Source organism: Hylobates moloch, unplaced genomic scaffold, assembly GCF_009828535.3.
Source record: "Hylobates moloch isolate HMO894 unplaced genomic scaffold, HMol_V3 SCAFFOLD_8, whole genome shotgun sequence".
NCBI classification, from domain to species: domain Eukaryota; kingdom Metazoa; phylum Chordata; class Mammalia; order Primates; family Hylobatidae; genus Hylobates; species Hylobates moloch.
In genome coordinates, this window is record NW_026652283.1 from 24,650,351 (window position 1) to 24,671,580 (window position 21,230).

The 21,230-nt window shown below is 38.0% G+C and overlaps 1 protein-coding gene across 5 annotated transcripts in view; it reads left to right on the forward strand.

Annotated features, from left to right (window-relative positions):
• The window catches only part of RASSF8 (Ras association domain family member 8), a 119,296-nt gene extending 102,654 nt beyond the window's left edge, over positions 1-16,642 (forward strand). For 3 of the 5 annotated variants that reach the window (XM_032159862.2, XM_032159863.2, XM_058442727.1), the window contains 3 exons: positions 6,497-7,386; positions 9,867-10,011; positions 10,995-15,123. In XM_032159862.2, coding sequence (XP_032015753.1) covers positions 6,497-7,386; positions 9,867-10,011; positions 10,995-11,116 — 1,157 coding nt within the window. In that variant the 3' untranslated portion in view covers positions 11,117-15,123. Of the gene's footprint in view, positions 1-6,496; positions 7,387-9,866; positions 10,012-10,969; positions 15,124-16,583 lie in introns of those variants that run through there. The other 2 variants (XM_058442728.1, XM_058442729.1) reach the window with 2 other exon arrangements.
• Positions 16,643-21,230: the final 4,588 nt, after the last annotated feature.

The window sequence follows — 21,230 nt, forward strand, 5'->3', positions numbered from 1 at the left end:
AAGGGGGAAAATGCCCGGAGGTACCATGTGTGTGCTTGCCCACTTGGACTACAGAGTATACTTACTTGTGAAGAAGCCAAAAAGACATTGTAACTAAATCTACCCTCCCATTTTTACTTTCTCAATAACTCAATCCAAGAGCTGTTTTGAAAAGTTGACAACTTGAATACAAATGTTTTATGATATTCCTCCAAATTTGGCCAAACAACTCTTTCTGTATCGTAAATACTTCATTGAACTCAGAATTCATCTGGAGATGACTCCACTGGCAAGTAGCCGAGAGCTGTGGATCCTGGTTTCTGTGGTGGGGGTTTATTAATTAGAGAAGATTGCTGCTCTGAAAAGCAACCCCAGAATTTCCAATGCCTAACACAGTAAGTGGCTAGCTATATTATTAGTAGAGCATGGACTGATGAACAGAACCACAGGTGGCTGTCAAGAATGTATAGTGAAGCAATTTGTAGACTGGTTTCTTAGGTTTAAGTGCACGTCTTTGCCTCACGGGGGCACTACACACACACACGTGCACACACACACACAGTGTATTCTTGATTAGGAGTTACAGGTTTTTTTCTGGATAGTTAAAATTATTTTTAGGAAACCATAGAAACTATCAAAATGACTTACTATGAAAATATGCACACAAGTTGTCAACCTGCAAATATATATATGACAGCTAAGGTTTTCTTCATGCTACTAATCAATCAAATTGAATTAGCAAAGAGCTAAAAACAACATAGTTTGATGAAAGATGTTGAATCTATCTAATACTATAGGAAGAAATCTTTTCTACACTAATCTGACAATCTTGACAGATCAGATTTAGGTGATGGATGTAGGACACATGCTCAAATGATGACAGAATAACTAAAAGTGAAACCTTAGTTGAAACCTCTTCTTGGCATGAAGTGGTTCAACTGTGCTGCAAGAGTGCACTCAGAGTTTGTCACTGTACACCCTGAGCTTTCTGAAACATTCCCAATTTAAATGTTCTACTTTGTTTCCCCTGTAAAATATCTCAGAAATGCATTTTTTTCAGAGTCTAAACTGCTTCTCAAATCTAAGTGAAACAGAAAGCCTTTGACAGATCATCGATCTCAAGTTATAATGGAGAAAATGCATTTGCTTTTATCTCAAACCAAAAATATGACAAGGATGTATTTCTGCCCCCAGGCAGCTTAGAACTTAACACAGAAATAAAAGTCCAGCTAACAAAAGATGAGAGAGGAAAGAAGGAAGAGAAAGAAATCAAGGAGATTGAGGGAAAGGATTTCTGATCCACAGTACTTTGATACTTGGTGTCATTGAGAAGGAAAGGAATATGTATTTTATATTGCCATATTTAACTCTTAGTTTCACATGTAAAATATCAATTTTAGAAATTTAAAAATTACTTTTCTACATTTATAAAGTAATATTATTTATTGTAGAGTATCTTGAAATTTAGAAAACACAAAGAAGGTAAGAGAATCACTCATGATTCTACTTCCTAGCAATAAACAATGTTTTTTGTGTACTCATAGATGAGCTTTTAAAAAATTATACTCTTCATATGCTTTTTGTAGTTTTGAGTCTCATTGTCTCATTTTTCATTTATTGTATTGTGAATTAATTTTCCACATATTCATTTACAATTTTAATATATATAACAATAGTCTAATTTTTTATTTTAATTAGCTTCTGTATTTGCCACATCTGTAGAATATTATTTTAGTGAATGTTAATACATGTTAATTCATAGCATGCATCAGTCAAGATGGGTTAGATTATGCTGTGTTAACGAACAGCTCCCAAAATCTACTGGTTTGTAGTGTTTTCTACTTATTTTGGTTTATATATTTTTTTAACGTAACCAGCACAATGCCCAGTAAATCACACTTACTCTGTAACTGTTTTTTTGAGACGGAGTCTCGCTCTGTCACCCAGGCTGTAGTGCAGTGGCGTGATCTCTGCTCACTGCAAGCTCCGCCTCTCAAGTTCACGCCATTTTCCTGCCTCAGCCTCCCGAGTAGCTGGGACTACAGGTGCCCGCCACCACGCCCGGCTAATTTTTGGTATTTTTAGTAGAGACGGGGTTTCACCGTGTTAGCCAGGATGGTCTCGATCTCCTGACTTCGTGATCTGCGTGCCTCAGCCTCCCAAGGTGCTGGGATTACAGGTGTGAGCCACCGTGCCCGGCCACTGTTTTTATTATGTTTAGTAGTAGTGAGCTTATCATATAATTCTAAGTAGACAGTAATTCTGTGATTACATGATATACACTGGGAAGATATACTGTGGATGATGTGACTATGGTTTGAATGCACAACTGGCTGACAGGTATATTCAGAGATAACTTTTTATTGTATCACTGTCATTCTAAGAAATACTATGGGGTAAGAGTTATTTTAGTAGTTTCACTCAGAACTTAAATAGTATAGTAAAAAATAACTAAATGTCATCAGAAAATTACTTAAAATTCTTTAAGCTTTTATTTCTTCACTGATAAGATGAGGATCGTAATATCGCTACTGCTTAACTCACAGAACTAAGATGATATATATAAAAGCATCAAAAGCATTTTACAGGCTATAAGATAATAAAGTGTTAGTTCTGTTACAGAGATCAACGCCCACTGTAAGAATTCTAAGCCATTATGGGAAAAGCTAGTTGTGTTCACTAGAGTTTGCGTGAGTCCTGGACTGTGTAATATATTTTACAAAATTTTCATTAAAATGTTTATAGCTCAAGAAGCAAAGTATCTGCTATGAGAAAAATTCAGTGCCGTTGGATAGCTTACCCTCCACAGATAAAGAATAAGTCAGGTGTTACTGACATTGTTTCTCATATGTCCAGAAACCTGAAGATATGCTAGCATTACATTCATAAGAGATTAGTGCCATTTCTTTGTCATGTTCTTTTGAGTAATGTCCAATATTCATCTTTGGGGTGTGGAAGATTTTATACTGAAGAAAACATCAAATGTCAGTTAAAATGAAAACTCCAGAGGGTTGGTGATGAAGATCTTTAGTAGAATCTGTTTCTCTAGAGCCTAGCACTGTTTCTGACAAATAATGTGGTGTTCAATATACATTTGTTAACTAAATAGCAAGATGTAACTTTTAAATCATGATTTTGATTTATGCCTCTAAGGAGAAATTTCCTAAAATTATAAAAATTGTTGGAGTATTAAAAAATGGTTGAATTCAGGGCATAAATTTCTGAGTGACCCTTGTTTGAGTTTTGGTGTGTATTTTCAAAAATGTTATGTTACTTCATAGTTGTGTATTCTGCTTTCTTAAGTAAAAGTAAGCTGTTATCCTATTTTCTTTTAATTTGTCAATCAGTCATTCAGTAAGATTTCATTAATGCATTAAAATCTGTATGTAAGTTTCTTCAGTATATAAATTTAATGATTCTTAGGATTAGTCTCAGTTGCTTCAATATTTAAAAGTATAATTAATATTTTTTACCCCACTAAATTGAATCAAAATTATTTGATAGTGTCACACAGTCCTACAATGCAAAAACAGCTTAAACTACAAATGCCATATAGACAGACAGACAGACAGATATTCCTTTTTATTCATTTTAAGATTACATCAAAATAGCACACAATGTATGACTAAATGTATCTATGTGGTCAAATACACTAAAAGGAGTTTTGCAGGAGGAATCAGAATCTGTGTAAATGAAGGAAATCTGTAGAACACTGCCAAGTTATAGATATTAAAAACAGTGATTATGGAATTTAATTCCTATATAAAATATTTAAAACCCAATTTATATAATAAAATCAAATCTATTAATTCATTTGCCTTTTTTAAAAAAAGCTTTTTTATATTGCTGGATGGAATTTTTTGGCCCAGTAGTACTAAATGTGCATTATTTAACAAAAGCAAATACTGGCAGTAAGAGCAATTCTAAATAACCTACCAAGACATTCTCAGAGGGTAGCAGTACCAGTAAGCACTGGAAAATTAGTTTTATTTTTAATTATGAATAAATTAGGGTCTTTGAAATTTTTTGTTTAGTTCATTTAATGTGATGATTTGGTTTTCCTTTTAAAGATACTTCATTGGGCTGATAGAATTGGAAAGAACTCTACCGATTTATCTAACCCCTCCTGTTACCGAAGGAGGACACAGAGGTTCAGAGAAGAGTAAGATTCCTAAAAGCCGTTGATAGGCAGAGTGCTATGACCTTTGAAGCAGTTTGTACACATGGGACAGTTTTAACATTGCAGATGTGTCATGTGGTTTTTCTTTGGGAGCTAATTTTTAACCTGAAAATCACTGGAAACATTTTTTATTTCAAGAAGCTAATCTATTGTGCTAAGGTTTTCTTTTTCATCCCCCTTATTAGCCTGGGCATTTTGATAAATGTAACTAATATTATCTAGCACTTTTCAATTTCACAAACATTTTTATATTTTACATTCTCACTTGAGTCTCAGAACCACCTTGTCAGATAAGGAAATACTACTCTTATCCCACAGATGAGGAGACTGAGGCTAAAGGAAATTTAATTGTCAGATCATGTAAGCACAGTAGGAGGCAGAGCCACATTTGAACCCAAACCTTTCTACTCCAGAACCCTTGTCCCATCTACTCTGTCTAGTTTACATAGTTGGAAGTTGCTTTTTAAAAGTCTGTTGGGCAAGGGAGGGGAAAAAATAAATAAACAAATAAAAGATTATTGTGATGACACATCACTGTTTAAAGGAATTCTGTGGTCAGCCCTTTTGTTATAGGAAAAATGTCTTACTAGCTACCACATGTTGAATGCCTGCTGTGGGCCAGGCAGTGTGGTAGGTGCTAACCCTCAGAATCTGCAAAGCATTTTAGAAGGGAAGTTGTGCTGCTTATCTAGTAAGTAACTAACATAGGATTATTTGCCTCCAAAACCCCAACTTCCAGCTGTACCCCAAATTCAGGTTTCCCTAAAGGAGAACACACCTATTTGCTTATAGCAAAATCATTTTTTAATGTGCTGCTTATGAATTGCATACATGGGTGTTGATATTTACACATCTAGATTTCCATTTATTGACACAGTAATTGCAAAAATATTACTATTGGCTCAGAAGCTCATGAAATTTAAAAAAGAAAGACAGGAAGGTAAATCAATAGCTGTTTATACAAGTATAATTGCTGGATGGCAGCGTTGGGTTTTTTTTTCTTTGTAATTAACTATTTATGTACACTTTTCACAAAATTTAAATAATCTATCTGACCCACTCATCTTGAATGAAAATATTTAAGAAGCATGTTCAAGCTTATGGCATTACATTCATATTCTTCTGAAACTTTATCTTACTTTCATAATTATTAGATTCAGTATATTTTTCAACGTATATGTGATTGTATTCTGGTGTTTGTTTTGTTTTGTTTTGTTTTGTTTTGTTTTGTTTTTGTTTTTGAGACAGAGTCTTACTGTCGCCCAGGCTGGAGTGCAGTGACACAATACAGCTCACCGTAGCCCTGACCTCCCAGGATCAGGCGATTCTTCCATTTCAGCCTCTCAAGTAGCTAGGACTACAGGTGCACAGCACCATGCCCAGCTAACTTTTTCATATTTTATTTGTAAAGACAGGGTTTCGCCATGTTGCCCAGGCTGGTCTCGAACTCGTGGGCTCAAGAAATCTGCCCACCTTTCCCTCCCAAAATGCTGGGATTACAGGCATGAGCCACTGCATCCAGCCCGCTGGTTTGTTTTTAATAATATTTTGCTTTGAGTTTTTTTTTTTTTTAGAAGAAGAATCTTTGATACTATCATATTACCAAAACTGAACAAGTCTTCTCTTCAGGCCCTTCTTTTTATATGAATTTGTTTTGAAGAGTTTTTTTTCATTGATCTGATTTTTTGTTTGCCATCAGTGTCCAGGAAGATGCCAGCTATGTGAGCGATGGGTTGGTGGAGCACTCAGGTGGAGATGGAGAGGAGAGCTGGGCACCTCCTGTGGCTGAGTCACAGGTTCTCCACTGGTGCCCATGTCTCCTCTCAGGAGGAGAAGTGGGGCCTCCAGCCCTTCCACGTTCTGATGTAGAAAAAAGCTGAGGGATTTGCACAGTGGAAACGTATTTGAGTTTTGAAGTTCCACCTAGTTCCTGGACCAGCCCCTCATGCTTCACATGGCGATTCTGTTGTCCTTTCTTTCAGCTAGAAAATAAACTGTGTTCAGTCTTGCTCCAAATGAGAAGTTCTAGGCAGTCAGGTATTTGGCAAGAGCGTAAGAGTCTCACCCAGGTTTAAAGTATAAAGTTGAATTTCCAAGCAAGCCTAAAGAGTATGTGCAATACACATTTTCTGATTTTATGTTGTTACATGTTGTGAGGGGTTTGGTATCTTCAAGTAAAGGTTTTAAAGGTAACCTGGACTAGACCCAAGTCTAGGTAACTAGACTTCACCCTCTGATGCTAATCAAAAATACACAATCATCAAATGGCATTCTTACTCCATTTTTTAACTATTACATATCCCATTTTGACAACTTATTCTTACCTTTTTTACATAGGTCGAACTGGAAGGTACACCCTTATAGAGAAATGGAGAGATACTGAAAGACACTTAGCACCTCATGAAAATCCTATCATATCCTTAAACAAATGGGGGCAGTATGCTAGTGACGTGCAGCTCATTCTACGACGAACTGGGCCGTCTCTCAGTGAGCGACCCACTTCAGACAGTGTGGCTCGAATTCCTGAAAGAACTTTATACAGGCAGAGTCTGCCCCCCTTAGCTAAACTGAGGCCTCAGATTGACAAATCAATCAAAAGGAGGGAACCGAAAAGGAAATCACTGACATTTACAGGAGGTGCCAAAGGATTAATGGACATTTTTGGAAAAGGTAAAGAAACTGAGTTTAAGCAAAAGGTGCTGAATAACTGCAAAACAACAGCAGATGAGTTGAAGAAGCTGATCCGTCTGCAGACAGAGAAGCTTCAATCCATTGAGAAACAGCTGGAATCTAATGAAATAGAAATAAGATTTTGGGAGCAAAAGTATAATTCCAACCTTGAAGAGGAAATTGTCCGTCTAGAGCAAAAGATCAAAAGAAACGATGTAGAAATTGAGGAGGAAGAATTCTGGGAAAATGAATTACAGATTGAACAGGAAAATGAAAAACAGCTGAAGGATCAACTTCAAGAAATAAGACAGAAAATAACAGAATGTGAAAACAAATTAAAGGACTATTTGGCACAGATCCGGACTATGGAAAGTGGTCTTGAAGCAGAAAAATTGCAACGGGAAGTTCAAGAGGCACAGGTCAATGAGGAAGAGGTTAAAGGAAAGATCGGTAAGGTCAAAGGGGAAATTGACATTCAAGGCCAGCAGAGTCTGAGGTTGGAAAATGGCATTAAAGCTGTGGAAAGATCTCTTGGACAAGCCACCAAACGCTTACAGGTAAGGACACTTTGATAAATAGAATGTTTGGCCCATTTAAAATTTCTTCTTGGAATCTCCTTTTCATCATTGTCAGTTTTTCCTTATATTCAAAGAATTAGAAACCCAGCCTTGTTTAAAAGTTGTCAAATTCTTGTGACTTACGACAGCTTAGATGGGAGCAGTAGCCTTGCGGATCCTTCTCCGTGGAAGAGCTTTGTCTTACTGTGGCAGTTGTAGCATTAGATAATGGGATGGAATGAACACTAATGATGAGATAGTGAATCTCACCTTCTTCTTTCAGAGATGGGGAAACCAGAGCTGAAAGAGCTGTCCATGGATTGGTTGGCCAGGGATTGTTGTGGCTAGCTGACTGCTTATCTGTCACTTCTCCATTGTTGCCAGCCAATCCCAGCTTCTTTCCTGACACATAACAGCCCGCGTCCCTTCTCCCCTCTCCACAGTACCCTCCTCTGCTTTCCTGAGAGAGGCACAAAGATTTCTGTCTGATTTTCCCCCTTTCTAGTTCACGTACAGGAAGATTTCTATTTTGCCACTTAAACCCTAATCACTCAACTTTTTTTTTATTGAAACGGAGTCTTGCTCTGTCACCCAGGCTGGAGTGCAGTGGTGCAATCTCGGCTCACTGCAAGCTCCGCCTCCCGGGTTCACGCCATTCTCCTGCCTCAGCCTCTCCGAGTAGCTGGGGCTACAGGCGCCCGCCACCACGCCCGGCTAATTTTTTTGTATTTTTAGTAGAGACGGGTTTTCACCGTGGTCTCAATCTCCTGACCTTGTGATCCGCCCGCCTCGGCCTCCCAAAGTGCTGGGATTACAAGCGTGAGCCACCGCGCCCGGCCAATCATCACCTAATCACTCAACTTACATTTGTTGGATACCCATTCTTGAAAAGACCCTGTGATTATGTTGCGGAAGATGCAAAGATGTATCAAACAGTCTCTATCAGATGAGATGAGACAGAGACACAATTGATTACAATATGGCTATTTAAATTTAAATTAAGATTAAATAATAAGGCAATTAAAATATTAAATACTTTAAAATTCTTTTTTAGTCACACATGGTCACATTTCAAGTGCCCAGTAGCTACTGTACAGGCCGTGCAGACACAGAACATTTCCACCATTGAAGGAGGTTTTGTTGGACTGTGCTGGTTTAGAGCTTACTATTCAAAGTGTAGTCCATGCCAGGCAGCTCCAGGGTACTACTTGTAAGAAATTCAGAATCTACATTGAAACAGGATGCCCAAGTAGTACCTGTGTACAGTGAGGTTTGAGAAGAGCCGCTTTAGCACATCAACAGTTAGTTCCACAATCAGAGAAAGCTGAGGTTTTAGGAAGAACTGATGTGATCTCCTTTCTCCATCTGTAGTAAGAGATAAAACTACCACCCAAATTTTGAAAATCAAGAATTTCTCATGCAGTAGAAGCTTGTCAGCCTCTAATTTGTCAGTATTTTACTATTGGGATTCATTTTGACATTAAAAAAAGGTACAAGTGGAAGTTGTGTTGCTTTTGATGTCACTTACAGAAAACACTAACTTATCACAGTCGTTACTAGTAAATCCCTCTACCCACTGAAAAGTGTCTGATAATCAAACATTGATCTATCCCCAAGTACCCCCTACACTCAAATAAGTGGAGAAAACAATCATTCACTTCTAATCTCTTCCCAACCGCTACCAAATCCTTGAGACCCACCCAGCCTGGGTAGAGCTGGGGTACTTTTTCTTATACACAGTAGAGGAAAGAAAGAAATGAAAAACTGTTTAAATAATAGGATGCCCCTCCTTGCTTTTACAGCTTTCCAGCTGTCCAAACTTGCTCTCCTTCTGTAGGACTCTAGTTCTCAGATCTTTGTCAAGGATTTAAGAATTCCATAGTGAGAATCTTGTGGGAATCTTGCTTTCCTCATGCTGTAAGATAAATCTCAATAATGTATCCCATGAAAATTGAAACAGCTTACAAAAAACAAGAACTCTAAATCCATGGAACAAATTACAATTAACTTTGTAGTTATAAGTTAATATGAAGTGGTTAATACGTAAATCTGTGACCAGCTTAGCAAGATTGCTGTAACACAGAGATGGGTAAAAACCTGTGGGGTTTTTTTCTTTTTATTTTCCACCAGTGAGTTTACAGGCTGAGAAACCCGTTTTTGTTTTTGTTTTTTAATGAAAGTTCATAGACATATATTTATTTCAGAAGGGTGCATAATGGTTTTCCAGAGGAAAGCATCACATTTAAGAGGACAGACTAATGAAACTATTGTTTTCCGTTGGCTTATTTCTTGGTCTACACCACAGAGTGAAAGTGACCTCTTTAGCCCATTGTATCAATATAAACCAGATTTGTTAAATGTGCTTTTATGAAAGTAGATATCCCACATTTAACCCCTGTAGCAGATGGATCGTCACAAAGATGTCTTGCACTGTCCAGTAGTGAATCCTCAAATTTAAAAAAATAATAATTTCCATCTAGGACAAAGAACAGGAACTGGAGCAGTTGACTAAGGAGTTGCGGCAGGTCAATCTCCAGCAGTTTATCCAGCAGACGGGGACAAAAGTTACCGTTTTGCCAGCGGAGCCCATTGAAATAGAGGCCTCACATGCAGACATTGAAAGGGGTAAGATGTTGATAAATATGGTTTATTTTCCCTTTATTCTCACTGCTTAACTTTTTTTGTTTTTGTTTTTTGAGATAGTGTCTCACTGTGTCACCCAGGCTGGAATGCCAGGGGTGTTACCACAGCTTACTGCAGCCTCGACCTCCTGGGTTCAGGTGACCCTCCTACCTCAGCCTCCTGTAGCCGGGCTGCAGGTGCATGCCACCATACCCGGCTGATTGTCTTTTTTTGTACTATTTGTAGAGATGAGGTTTCATCATGTTGCCCAGACTAGTCTCAAACTCCTGAGCTCAAGCAATCTGCCTGCCTCAGCTTCCCAAAGTGCTGGGATGACAGGCATGAACAAGCATGCCCGACCATCTGCTTAACTTTGAATAAATTACTTGTATTCAGTTAAAATATTACCCTAACATTCATAGCTAATTTTTAAGTGGGACACTTAAAAATTCTTTTTTTTAAATATTTCCCATTTCTAGAGGAAAACCAGTAACATTTAGGTTATTTATTTACTTAGGTGAGCATGTAATCACCGAATGTCGTATCATTAATTTTAAACTGCTTCTTTATTAAAATTTTTTTCTGAAGTATGTATGAGTTATAGTCTGTTAACTTGAATTTTGGCTTCTCTATTCCTTATGCCCCTTTTTTTTCCTTCTTTTTCTTCTAAAAGTTATTATTAATTTGTGCTGATATTTAAAAGACATTTCCAAATCTGTGTACGCATACGGTGTGAACAACCAAAAACAGAAGCAGAATATTCACCTTTTGTAAAGATCCTTCACTGTTCAAATCAACAAAAACTAGTTTATCAAAGAGACCTGAGAAGGTTTTAGCCTTCTCCCCCAGCCCAGGGCACACAGGGGATTGCAATTGTTGCTCTATGCAGTTTTCCCTTTCGGGGCAGGAAGCAGTCTAATTTTTTGGATTGCTAAGTACTCCAAGTTGATGAGCTCATCAGGTGGCTCTCTTTGTTTCCTGTTTAGAGGCACCATTCCAGTCTGGGTCCCTGAAGCGACCTGGTTCATCTCGGCAGCTCCCCAGTAATCTCCGCATTCTGCAGAATCCTATCTCATCTGGTTTTAATCCTGAAGGCATATATGTATGACATTATCTGTCGTTAGGGAGGAGCCCCAACAGAGGTACCAAGGACAGTAAACTTCCTTTTTGATTTGTGCCAATGATGAACAGAGGATCTATTCCACAAGCCGCTGTATGTTTTTCTCTCCTAAATTGCATACCACTTGGAGCCATACCCTGTGCACTGATGCTAAAGAACAAAGAAACTGTTTTCACACATCAACAGTGTTGATATTTTTGTCCAGCAGCTATAATGCAAAGCCTTCATTTTTATTTGTAGCATTTTGAGAGCTTTAGGAAAGTATTATATAGTGTGTATACATAAATAAACCATGACTTAAGTAAGAGTGAAGAGAAATTTGTGACTGGCTTAGTTTAATTTATTTCATGTAATCAATTAATGTGTGAATGTTGATGTTTTAATATTTTTATTGACTTATCCTGTGACTGACTTACGTTACATATGGGGTGATTATAACTGTGTGCATGTTGCCAGACTCCATCCATGCATTGCTGATTTACACTACACAAGTGTCCTAGGGTGCTCCACCATCGAAACTAACTCCAGAGGAAGCCACTTGCATTTGTTTTGTGAAACTGTCCTAGCCATTGCTTAATTAGGTGAAATAATTCAGGGCTTTTTTAAATCTGGAATTTAGTCTTTCCTTTACAATATTTCCAAATATATGTGTGGCCACAGAGCATAACATATTTTTCATGAGCTAAATTGTATGTATAAAACATTTGCAGTGTTTCAGACACTGTTGAACAAAAATGTAATTGTTAAGTATGTATCCAAACAGGCATGGGGTTTCCTGATACATTATGTGTTTTGTTTCTGCCCTGTCTTATCATTTACACTCACGGATCTTCAGAATTAATCTAACATGTAAGTTATAGATATCTGAAAGCTGGGTTGGTCTACTTCAGGAACATCGCTTTAAGCGATGTATTTTAAAATAACCCGCTCCGTATGTGTGACGTGTTGGCGCACGCCGTGGGTAAGGTCTGCTTGCACATCATTCGCTCTGTGTATTATGGACCATTGTGTTTCTTGCAGTCACTTAGATGGAAAGGAGATTAAACCTAGATACTTTTTAGCAAGGATATAAAGTCAAATTCAGCATATGTTTTTATTTTTAGGCTTGACTTTTACAAGTCATTAATCTCCATTTGTACATATGTTATTTTATTTATAAAACCAAATATGAGTCAACACCTTTTTGATGAGTAGTGACTTAACTAAGATTTACAAGTAATATTTAGACAGATTCAGTCAGACACCAGTTAGCCATTTTTACATTCCTTCCGGTTAGACTTGGTACAATATAATTAAGACTTTAATCTGAAATTTAAAGTAGTTTTAATTCTGAAGCAAATACATCCTCTGTATTATTTACATGCAACAAAATGAACGTGGATTAATATAGTAATGCCATGGTAACAATAGAGCTATGTCTTCTGCATGAAGGCAACTTTGGATGTTTTAACACATTTGACTGACTTTGGTTTAGTGAATGCTGACAATGCTGCTCTACTTAGGTTTCCTATGAAAAATTTTAAGAATGGCTACGAGACTGTATAGAAGCTTCTAGAGAACTGAAAGTAATAATGCAGAGTTGCCTTTTCTAGTGCAGCTAAGTGGCGGACCTCAACTGAAGATACGATTTTCTTTGGGTTCTTGGAGTTATCAAATTGATCTTGCCATTATGTTACTTTGCAAATAACTGAAGTAAATGATTCTTACCTAAATAAACACAACCTGTAAATATTTGCTCACAGTTTATAATAGTTATTTTCTGTCTACCTATATTTAAAATTAGGATGATTAAAAAATAATTTATAGCTTTTGTGACAGTAATGATTTACATATGCCCAATATATGCCTTATTTTTAAATAAGTCATTCTGTATAAAGTCATTTTGTTGTTGTTCAGAGAAATCAAGATCTTATTCACAAAGAAAAACATTTTATAAATTGATCACATTTTATTTAAGTCAAAATGTTAAACTGGAGGCAGTATTAAACTTTGCAATTAAGAGTTTCAGAGATGCCTTAGCATACCATGAAAAACACTGTCAATATCCAACTTACTATAAATTGTTATCAGAATTAAACTAATAACTTTAAGGAAGGACAAGCAGCATCCTGGCAACTTGTAGTAGTCTTGGGTTCCCAGTGGAGTATCACAGTTAACCTCTCTGACAACTTCATCAGAATTTCCAAGCTGCCAAATAATCTTTGTAGACCTAATTACAGATTTTAAAAAATTTCCTAGGTGAGGAAAGTATAGAAATGTGAATATGATGAATACATTGAGAAGCTGTACTTTTTAATTAGTTATATTACTTCTGGAAGCACATATCTAAGGAATATTTTCTAAGACTCAGAGGGAAAAAAACTCGTTTTCATAGGAACATCTGAAGATACTTTAGTATATTTGTGATCATTTTTATCTATTGCAAATACAAATGAGTTAGATAAGTGCCACATCTTGGATACATTTTGGAGGGGTAGTGGGCAATGGTATACAAAAATACCAAATATAAAATTTTCATCTGGGGGAATATTCAGGTTCTAAATACTAAATTAGATTACAATGTTTTGTTTTTTTAAAAAAATCATACTGCAACTTGTTTTATTGTGATTTTCTACAAGTATTAAATACACTTAAAGATCTTTTTATCTTACCAAGAAATAACTTGGAATAGCATTGGTATATTTGACCTTTTGAGGCTCTGTCATCCTCAGAGAATGGCCCATAGTGTTCATAGTCCCTTTGTTGTCCTTCTGAGATATTTTGGTTTGATAACATTTTGTTTTTTGTCTTGATGCACAGGGCCTTTTTTATAATATGAGACTTCAATTGGTATTAGTAAGAGTTACCTATTTAATTCTCCCAGTCATCAATGAGGTAATCATCAATCCTATAGTTCAAATTAGTCATAAACAAGAGCTACAGCAAGACTGATAGAGTAAAAACTATATAAATACAGTAAAAAAATAGAATTTATGGTGTGAAATGTGAAGTATAGCAGTATCTAACAAGAACATGTAAGCACTTGCTTCCACAGCATAAATGTAATTTACATCTGCATTAAAGGATAATTTTCTCTGTGAATAAGAGCAAAATGGTCTTTAGAGAAACCAACTGTTCATTTGAAGTTATTTCTGTGAACATCTTCCAAGAGAGAACTGTAATGGATTGAGGAAATAACACAGAAAAGACAAAAACTTTTGATTTCAGGCATGCAAAGTGCGTGGGCAGATGGACAGTTCCCATTGTGCATTGCCTTTGATAAATTGGGCCTTAATTTATATAACCATGCTGTGTTCACATCCCTCTTCTACCTAAATTTGTCTTTATTGGTTTATTTTGTATTAAAATTAGCTCATAATTATTACTTTTGTATTATGTTCATTTTTTAAGTTGCATGTTTATAGTATTTGCTACAGTATTTTTAAGTTTGGGGTGAAGGCCATCAGCTGTATCAAAAAGACAAAACAATCACTATTTATTCGGTATTGCTGCTTTACATCTCCAGAATAAGCTTTTGATGCCAGGACAGTGACTGCCTGAAAGCTGCAGGAGCTCTTTTCAATGCATTTTATATATTTTTAGAAACCAAATAAATGCAGAAAACTATTTAGTATACTAATTATATTAAACCAGCAGAAATATAAAGGCAATAAAGTATATACATATATATGGGGGGAGGGGAAAGATTAAAAAAATAGATTTACAGCCAGACATGGTGATAGCCCTAAATGTATTTCTCAATATGTTTTTCTTTTTTGACCCTAGGAGGATTTGAGTTGCTGCAGCTTTAAACAGAAAATTGCCATGTTCACTAATTGTGAGCACATAAATATGCTTTTAGTACTGCTTTGCTTATGTACAAATAAATCTGTAATATGTATTATATGTAATTTTTCTTTGACTTTCCTTTAAATGTATATTTTCTGATCATTATGAGCTGTAAAACAAAGAATCAATATTGGATATTCTCCCAAATAATAAATTTTCAGGATTCATTGGGGCATTACAGTTGTCAGTTTGTTTCTTATATCCTTTATATTTTTAAATACAATTTTACTTCCTTTAAAAGATACCAAAGAGAATAGGGGTACATATCACTACACATAATTACATTTTTCATATACACTTAAAGAATCATCTATTGTTCAAAAGATGGCTTCATCAAAGTAAAACTGAATTAAGAAGCTAATATGCCTTTTATTTCAAAAGTGAAAGAAGAAATGATACCTTAATGAATCTCTGTATTCCCAGATTTCCCTAAAACCATAAGTGAGAGGAAGAGAACTAACATTTCAGTCCCTACTATGTGCCAAGTACAATATGGAGTACTGATCACACTTTTAACATTCACAGCCATCCAAGGAACTGCTCCCAAATGACACAACCCCTAAGGAACTGATGCAGCATTTGAACTTAGATGTTTCAGACTTCAAGGCACTTTTCTGTATTCCATGGTAGAGATGCATGAGGTTTACGTTGCCCAGTTTCTGCATTTTAACCACTTTTTAATGTGGAAGTATATAAATTGTCATTTTTATAGGTATATTTTTATAAGAAGTTAAACCTTTACTTAGAAATTATATATGGGGGCCAGGCACAGTGGCTCACGCCTATAATCCCCACACTTTGGGAGGCCAAGGCAGGCAGATGACTTGAGGTCAGGAGTTCGAGACCAGCCTGGCCATCGTGGAGAAACCCATCTCTACGAAAAGTAAAAAAAATAGCTGGGCGTGGTGGTGGGCGCCTGTAGTCCCAGCTACTCAGGAGGCTGAGGCAGGAGAACCACTTGAACCCGGGAGGCGGAGGTTGGAGTGAGCCGAGATCGCGCCACTGCATTCCAGCCTGGGCAACAAGAGTGAGACTCTAAAAAAAGAAAAAAAATATATATATATATATATATTTATTTATTTATTTATTTTATTTATTTATTTATTTATTTATTTTTAGCCAAAGTAGTATTTATTGAGCCAAAGTAAATTTCCTTGTAATTTCAACTTTCTTTAAGGCCACATGGAAGAAACAATTTCCCATCTATATATATATAGAGAGAGAGAGAGAGAGAGTCTCTAAAAAAAGTCTCTCTATATGAGAATAATAGTACGTTATAAAAGCAAAGATGAAATGAGAAAGTCATTCAAAATACCAAGAAGTCCTAGTTTGGGGGACTTTTAAAATTTTAATTATCAACCCTGTCCTCTAAAATCATGTTTTGTTAACGGCAGAGCAGGAAACAGTAACTACTGTTAACTCTTCACCCACCACCCACTCCACATATGTGTGGTGTGTCTATTAGGAAAGACCAGTGGAGTCCTGTAAAATGGGCATAAATATACTGGGTGCGTTTATACTTTCTACAGACATTTAGTGAGCCTGTTTTTGTCCGGACACTGGACTGAGATGCATATATTTGTTCTCTACCTTAAGGAGGTTTACGCTTTTTTTTTTTTTTTTTCAGACGGAGTCTCCCATTGTCGCCCAGGCTGGAGTGCAATGGCCTGATCTCGGCTCACTGCAACCTCCCCCTCCTGGGTTCAAGCAATTCTCCTGCCTCAGCCTCCTGAGTAGCTGGGATTACAGGCGTCCGCCACCACGCCCAGCTAATTTTTTTTTTTTTTTTTAGTAGAGACGGGCTTTCACTATGTTGACCAGGCTGGACTTGAACTCCTGACCTCGTGTTCCACCCGCCTCGTCCTCCGAAAATGCTGGGATTACAGGGGTGAGCCACTGCGCCCGGCCGGTTTACAGTCTTAATGTTAAGAACCACTATAGGGGCAAGGATAAGGTGTCATGGAGACACATGAGGAGATGCTTACCCCAACCCAGTGTGTTGGAAGATCCTGGAAGGTGATATAAACCAGAAGGGCTGTCTAGTGGAGCAGTAGCCAGACAGTGAAGAGCCCGGGAGGCCCAGGAGAGATGGTAGGTAGGCATCTGATCATGAGGGTCCTTGGTTGCCATGGTAAGGAGTTTGGACTTTATCCTGACAGCCACAGGTGAATTTTAAGCGTGGAAATTAAATGATTAGCATGTTAGGAAGATAATTCTGACTGGATATGTGAAGAACTGACTAAAGAAGGGTCAAGACTGGAGGCCAGAAAGACTACTTAAGAGGCCTGTAGGAGTCCAGGCCAGAGGTGATGGTAACTCGAACTAAGAAAGCAGTTTGTGCATGTAAGAAATTTTTATTAAGCACCTTCTTTGAGCCAGGAAATGAACCAAACAGGGTATAGATACTCTAAGTAGACAATAAGAATCAAAGATATTCCAGGTGTTTACCACTTATCCACAGCCTTAAAGGGTGGTAGAAATGTTAGCTGTGGGTCCCTCGGTGAGTAGACACAGATAATCTGTTCTTCGTGCTGGTGGGCAAGAGGTTGGCACAGGAGCAAGGAAAAAGAATAAAAACATGGAGGGCCGGGCGCGGTGGCTCACGCCTGTAATCCCAGCACTTTGGGAGGCCAAGGCGGGCAGATCACCAGGTCAGGAGATCAAGACCACGGTGAAACCCTGTCTCTACTAAAAATACAAAAAATTAGCCGGGCGTGGTGGCGGGCGCCTGTAGTCCCAGCTACTCGGGAGGCTGAGGCAGGAGAATGGCGTGAACCCGGGAGGCGGAGCTTGCAGTGAGCCAAGGTCGCGCCACTGCACTCCAGCCTGGGCGACAGAGCAAGACTCCGTCTCAAGAAAAAAAAAAAAAAAAAAAACATGGAGAATAGAATATGTATTCAAGAGGTGGGCCTTCAAATGGGCTTCCTTTTTGTAGAGTGTTTTTGCAGTGTTCCCTGTGAGAATGACATGGATTTGGAAGAAGTGCTCTTCTCTGCACCAAATTTAGCCATCCACAAGTCTCATCATCCAGTATGTTGGAATCCTGTTTTCCCAGCATTATACTTGACTGCATGTTCTATATCCACCACTGTCTTTTATCTGCCATGTGTTTGTGTCCAAGGTAATAGAGGGTCTGACATGGTCCAGAATGAAAGAAGTGAAGAAGGTGGACAATACAAATTCCGTGTATGCAAAGTCAATATTTACAAGTCTCCTGCAATGCTGGAAGTGTGAAGATCAAATAAACAAATTGGAATACTTAGTAACAAAATATTTTTAGGCATAAAGCAAATCATAGGCACTTTAAACAAGAAACAATCAGCAACAGTCACCACACAAAGGGAGGCTGGGGAGACAGGGAGGAGTGCGGCATGTACACCAGGAACAGCTCACTCAGCCAAGGGAGGGGCTCGCCAGACAAGCCACTGTGACAGTCTTTGGGCACAGCCACAAACTGCTCCTACATCACCCCACCAATGCCAGCCTACATCTGAACCCTTCGAGGGCCACACCATCCCAGCCCACCTCGACAAGCTAAAAAGGTCTCCTTTTCATTGAGCCAAAGTAGTTTTCCTTGTAATTTCAACTTTCTTTAAGGCCACATAGAAGAAACAATTTCCCATCAATAGGACAGCACTTCAGGTATTTAGGGGCATCTATGATGCCCCCTAGTCTTCTCTTTCCCAGGCTACATATTCCCTATTCTTGCAAATAGTGCAGTCTTCAGTCTCCTCTCTCCTGAACACGCTCTACACCAATCTTGAATGTGGCAGCCAGGACTGACCACAAAACTCTTTTTTTCTTTTTTTTTTTTAATTTAAGTTCTAGGGTACATGTGCACAACGTGCAGATTTGTTACATAGGTATACATGTGCCATGTTGGTGTGTTGCACCCATCAACTCGTCATTTACATTGGGTATTTCTCCTAATGCTATCCCTCCCCCAGCCCCCCACCCTATGACAGGCCCCCGTGTGTGATGTTCCCCACCCTGTGTCCAACTGTTCTCATTGTTCAATTCCCACCTATGAGTGAGAACATGTGGTGTTTGGTTTTCTGTCCTTTTGATAGTTTGCTTAGAATGATGGTTTCCAGCTTCATCCATGTCCCTGCAAAGGACATGAACTCATCCTTTTTTATGACTGCATAGTATTCCACAGTATATACGTGCCATATTTTCTTAATCAGTCTATCATTGATGGGCATTTGGGTTGGTTTCAAGTCTTTGCTATTGTGAATAGTGCCACGATAAACATACATGTGCATGTGTCTTTATATTAGTGTGATTTATAATCCTTTGGGTATATACCCAGTAATGATATGGCTGGGTCAAATGGTATTTCTAGTTCTAGATCCTTAAGGAATTGCCACACTGTCTTCCACAATGGTTGAACTAGTTTACAGTCCCACCAACAGTGTAAAAGTGTTCCTATTTCTCCACATCCTCTCTAGCACCTGTTGTTTCCTGACTTTTTTTTTTTTTTTTTTTTTTTTTGAGACGGAGTCTCGCCCTGTCGCCCAGGCTGGAGTGCAGTGGCGCAATCTCGGCTCACTGCAAGCTCCGCCTCCCAGGTTCACGCCATTCTCCTGCCTCAGCCTCTCCGAGTAGCTGGGACTACAGGCGCCCGCCACCACGCCCGGCTAATTTTTTTTGTATTTTTTAGTAGAGACGGGGTTTCACTGTGGTCTCGATCTCCTGACCTCGTGATCCGCCCACCTCGGCCTCCCAAAGTGCTGGGATTACAAGCGTGAGCCACCGCGCCCGGCCTGTTTCCTGACTTTTTAATGATGGCCATTCTAACTGGTGTGAGACGGTATCTCATTGTGGTTTTGATTTGCATTTCTCTGATGACTAGTGATGATGAACATTTTTTCATGTGTCTGTTGGCTGCATAAATGTCTTCTTTTGAGAAGTGTCTGTTCATATCCTTCACTCACTTTTTGATGGGGTTGCTTTTCTCTTGTAAATTTGTTTAAGTTCTTTGTAGATTCTGGATATTAGCCCTTTGTCAGATGGGTAGATTGCAAAAATTTTCTCCCATTCTGTAGGTTGCTTGTTCACTCTGATGGTAGTTTCTTTCACTGTGCAGAAGCTCTTTAGTTTAATTAGATCCCATTTGTCAATTTTGGCTTTTGTTGCCATTGCTTTTGGTATTTTAGTCATGAAGTCCTTGCCCATACCTATGTCCTGAATGGTATTGCCTAGGTTTTCTTCTAGGGTTTTTATGGTTTTAGGTCTAACACTTAAGTCTTTAATCCATCTTGAATTAATTTTTGTATAAGGTGTAAGGAAGGGATCCAGTTTCAGCTTTCTACATATTGTTAGCCAGTTTTCCCAGCACCATTTATTAAATAGGGAATCCTTTCCCCGTTTCTTGTTTTTGTCAGGTTTGTTAAAGATCAGATGGTTGTAGATTGGTGTTATTTCTGAGGCCTCTGTTCCATTCCATTGGTCTATATCTCTGTTTTGATACCAGTACCATGCTGTTTTGGTTACTGTAGACTTGTAGTATAGTTTGAAAACTCTCTTTAAATTAGGAACCTGGCTCATTGTTAGGAGTCAGGCTAAAGCTAAACTGGTTTGGTTGGCTGGTTTTTTTGAAACTTCATCCTAGTGAATCATTGAACTGACAGTTCATTAAAATCCAGTTTTTCACATTTTCTACTGGGAAATCTTACATAACTTGTATGTATGTAATTGAGTTTCAGAGTGCATATGCAGGATCACACTTTGTTAAAATACTTATCTCTAAAACCTCTGAAATAATAAAGAGGGAAGATGTGGGCTTTAATGTCAGGTCAAAATCGAGGTTAATTTTGTTGAGAGCAGAGTTCTACAGAAGCATAAGCAGGTGATAACTGGGTAAATCCGGGAAGACTGATGAGGAGGTGAATTAGACCTTTGAAGAATAAACAGGTTTTCACTGAGTCATATTTATTGGATGCCTACTGTGTAAGTAGACACTGGAGATACAGCAGTGAACCACAAAAACCAAATCCCTGCCCACGTGGAGTTCATATCCTAAAGAGGAAGACAGATGTTGAACAAAGAAGCAAAACATTAGTATCTTCAATTATGATAAGAATTAAGGAGAAAAATAAAAGCAGCAAAGAGGGATAGGAAGTGCTTGTGATTTTATACAGTAGCTTGAGAAGTCCTCTCTTAAAAGATGGCCTTTGAGTAAAGGTGAAGGAAGTGTGGGCAGGCCGTGCAGAAATGAAAAGGAGTAATCTGGGCCACATAACCCACATCAGGCTTCAGTGAGAGAGGTCTG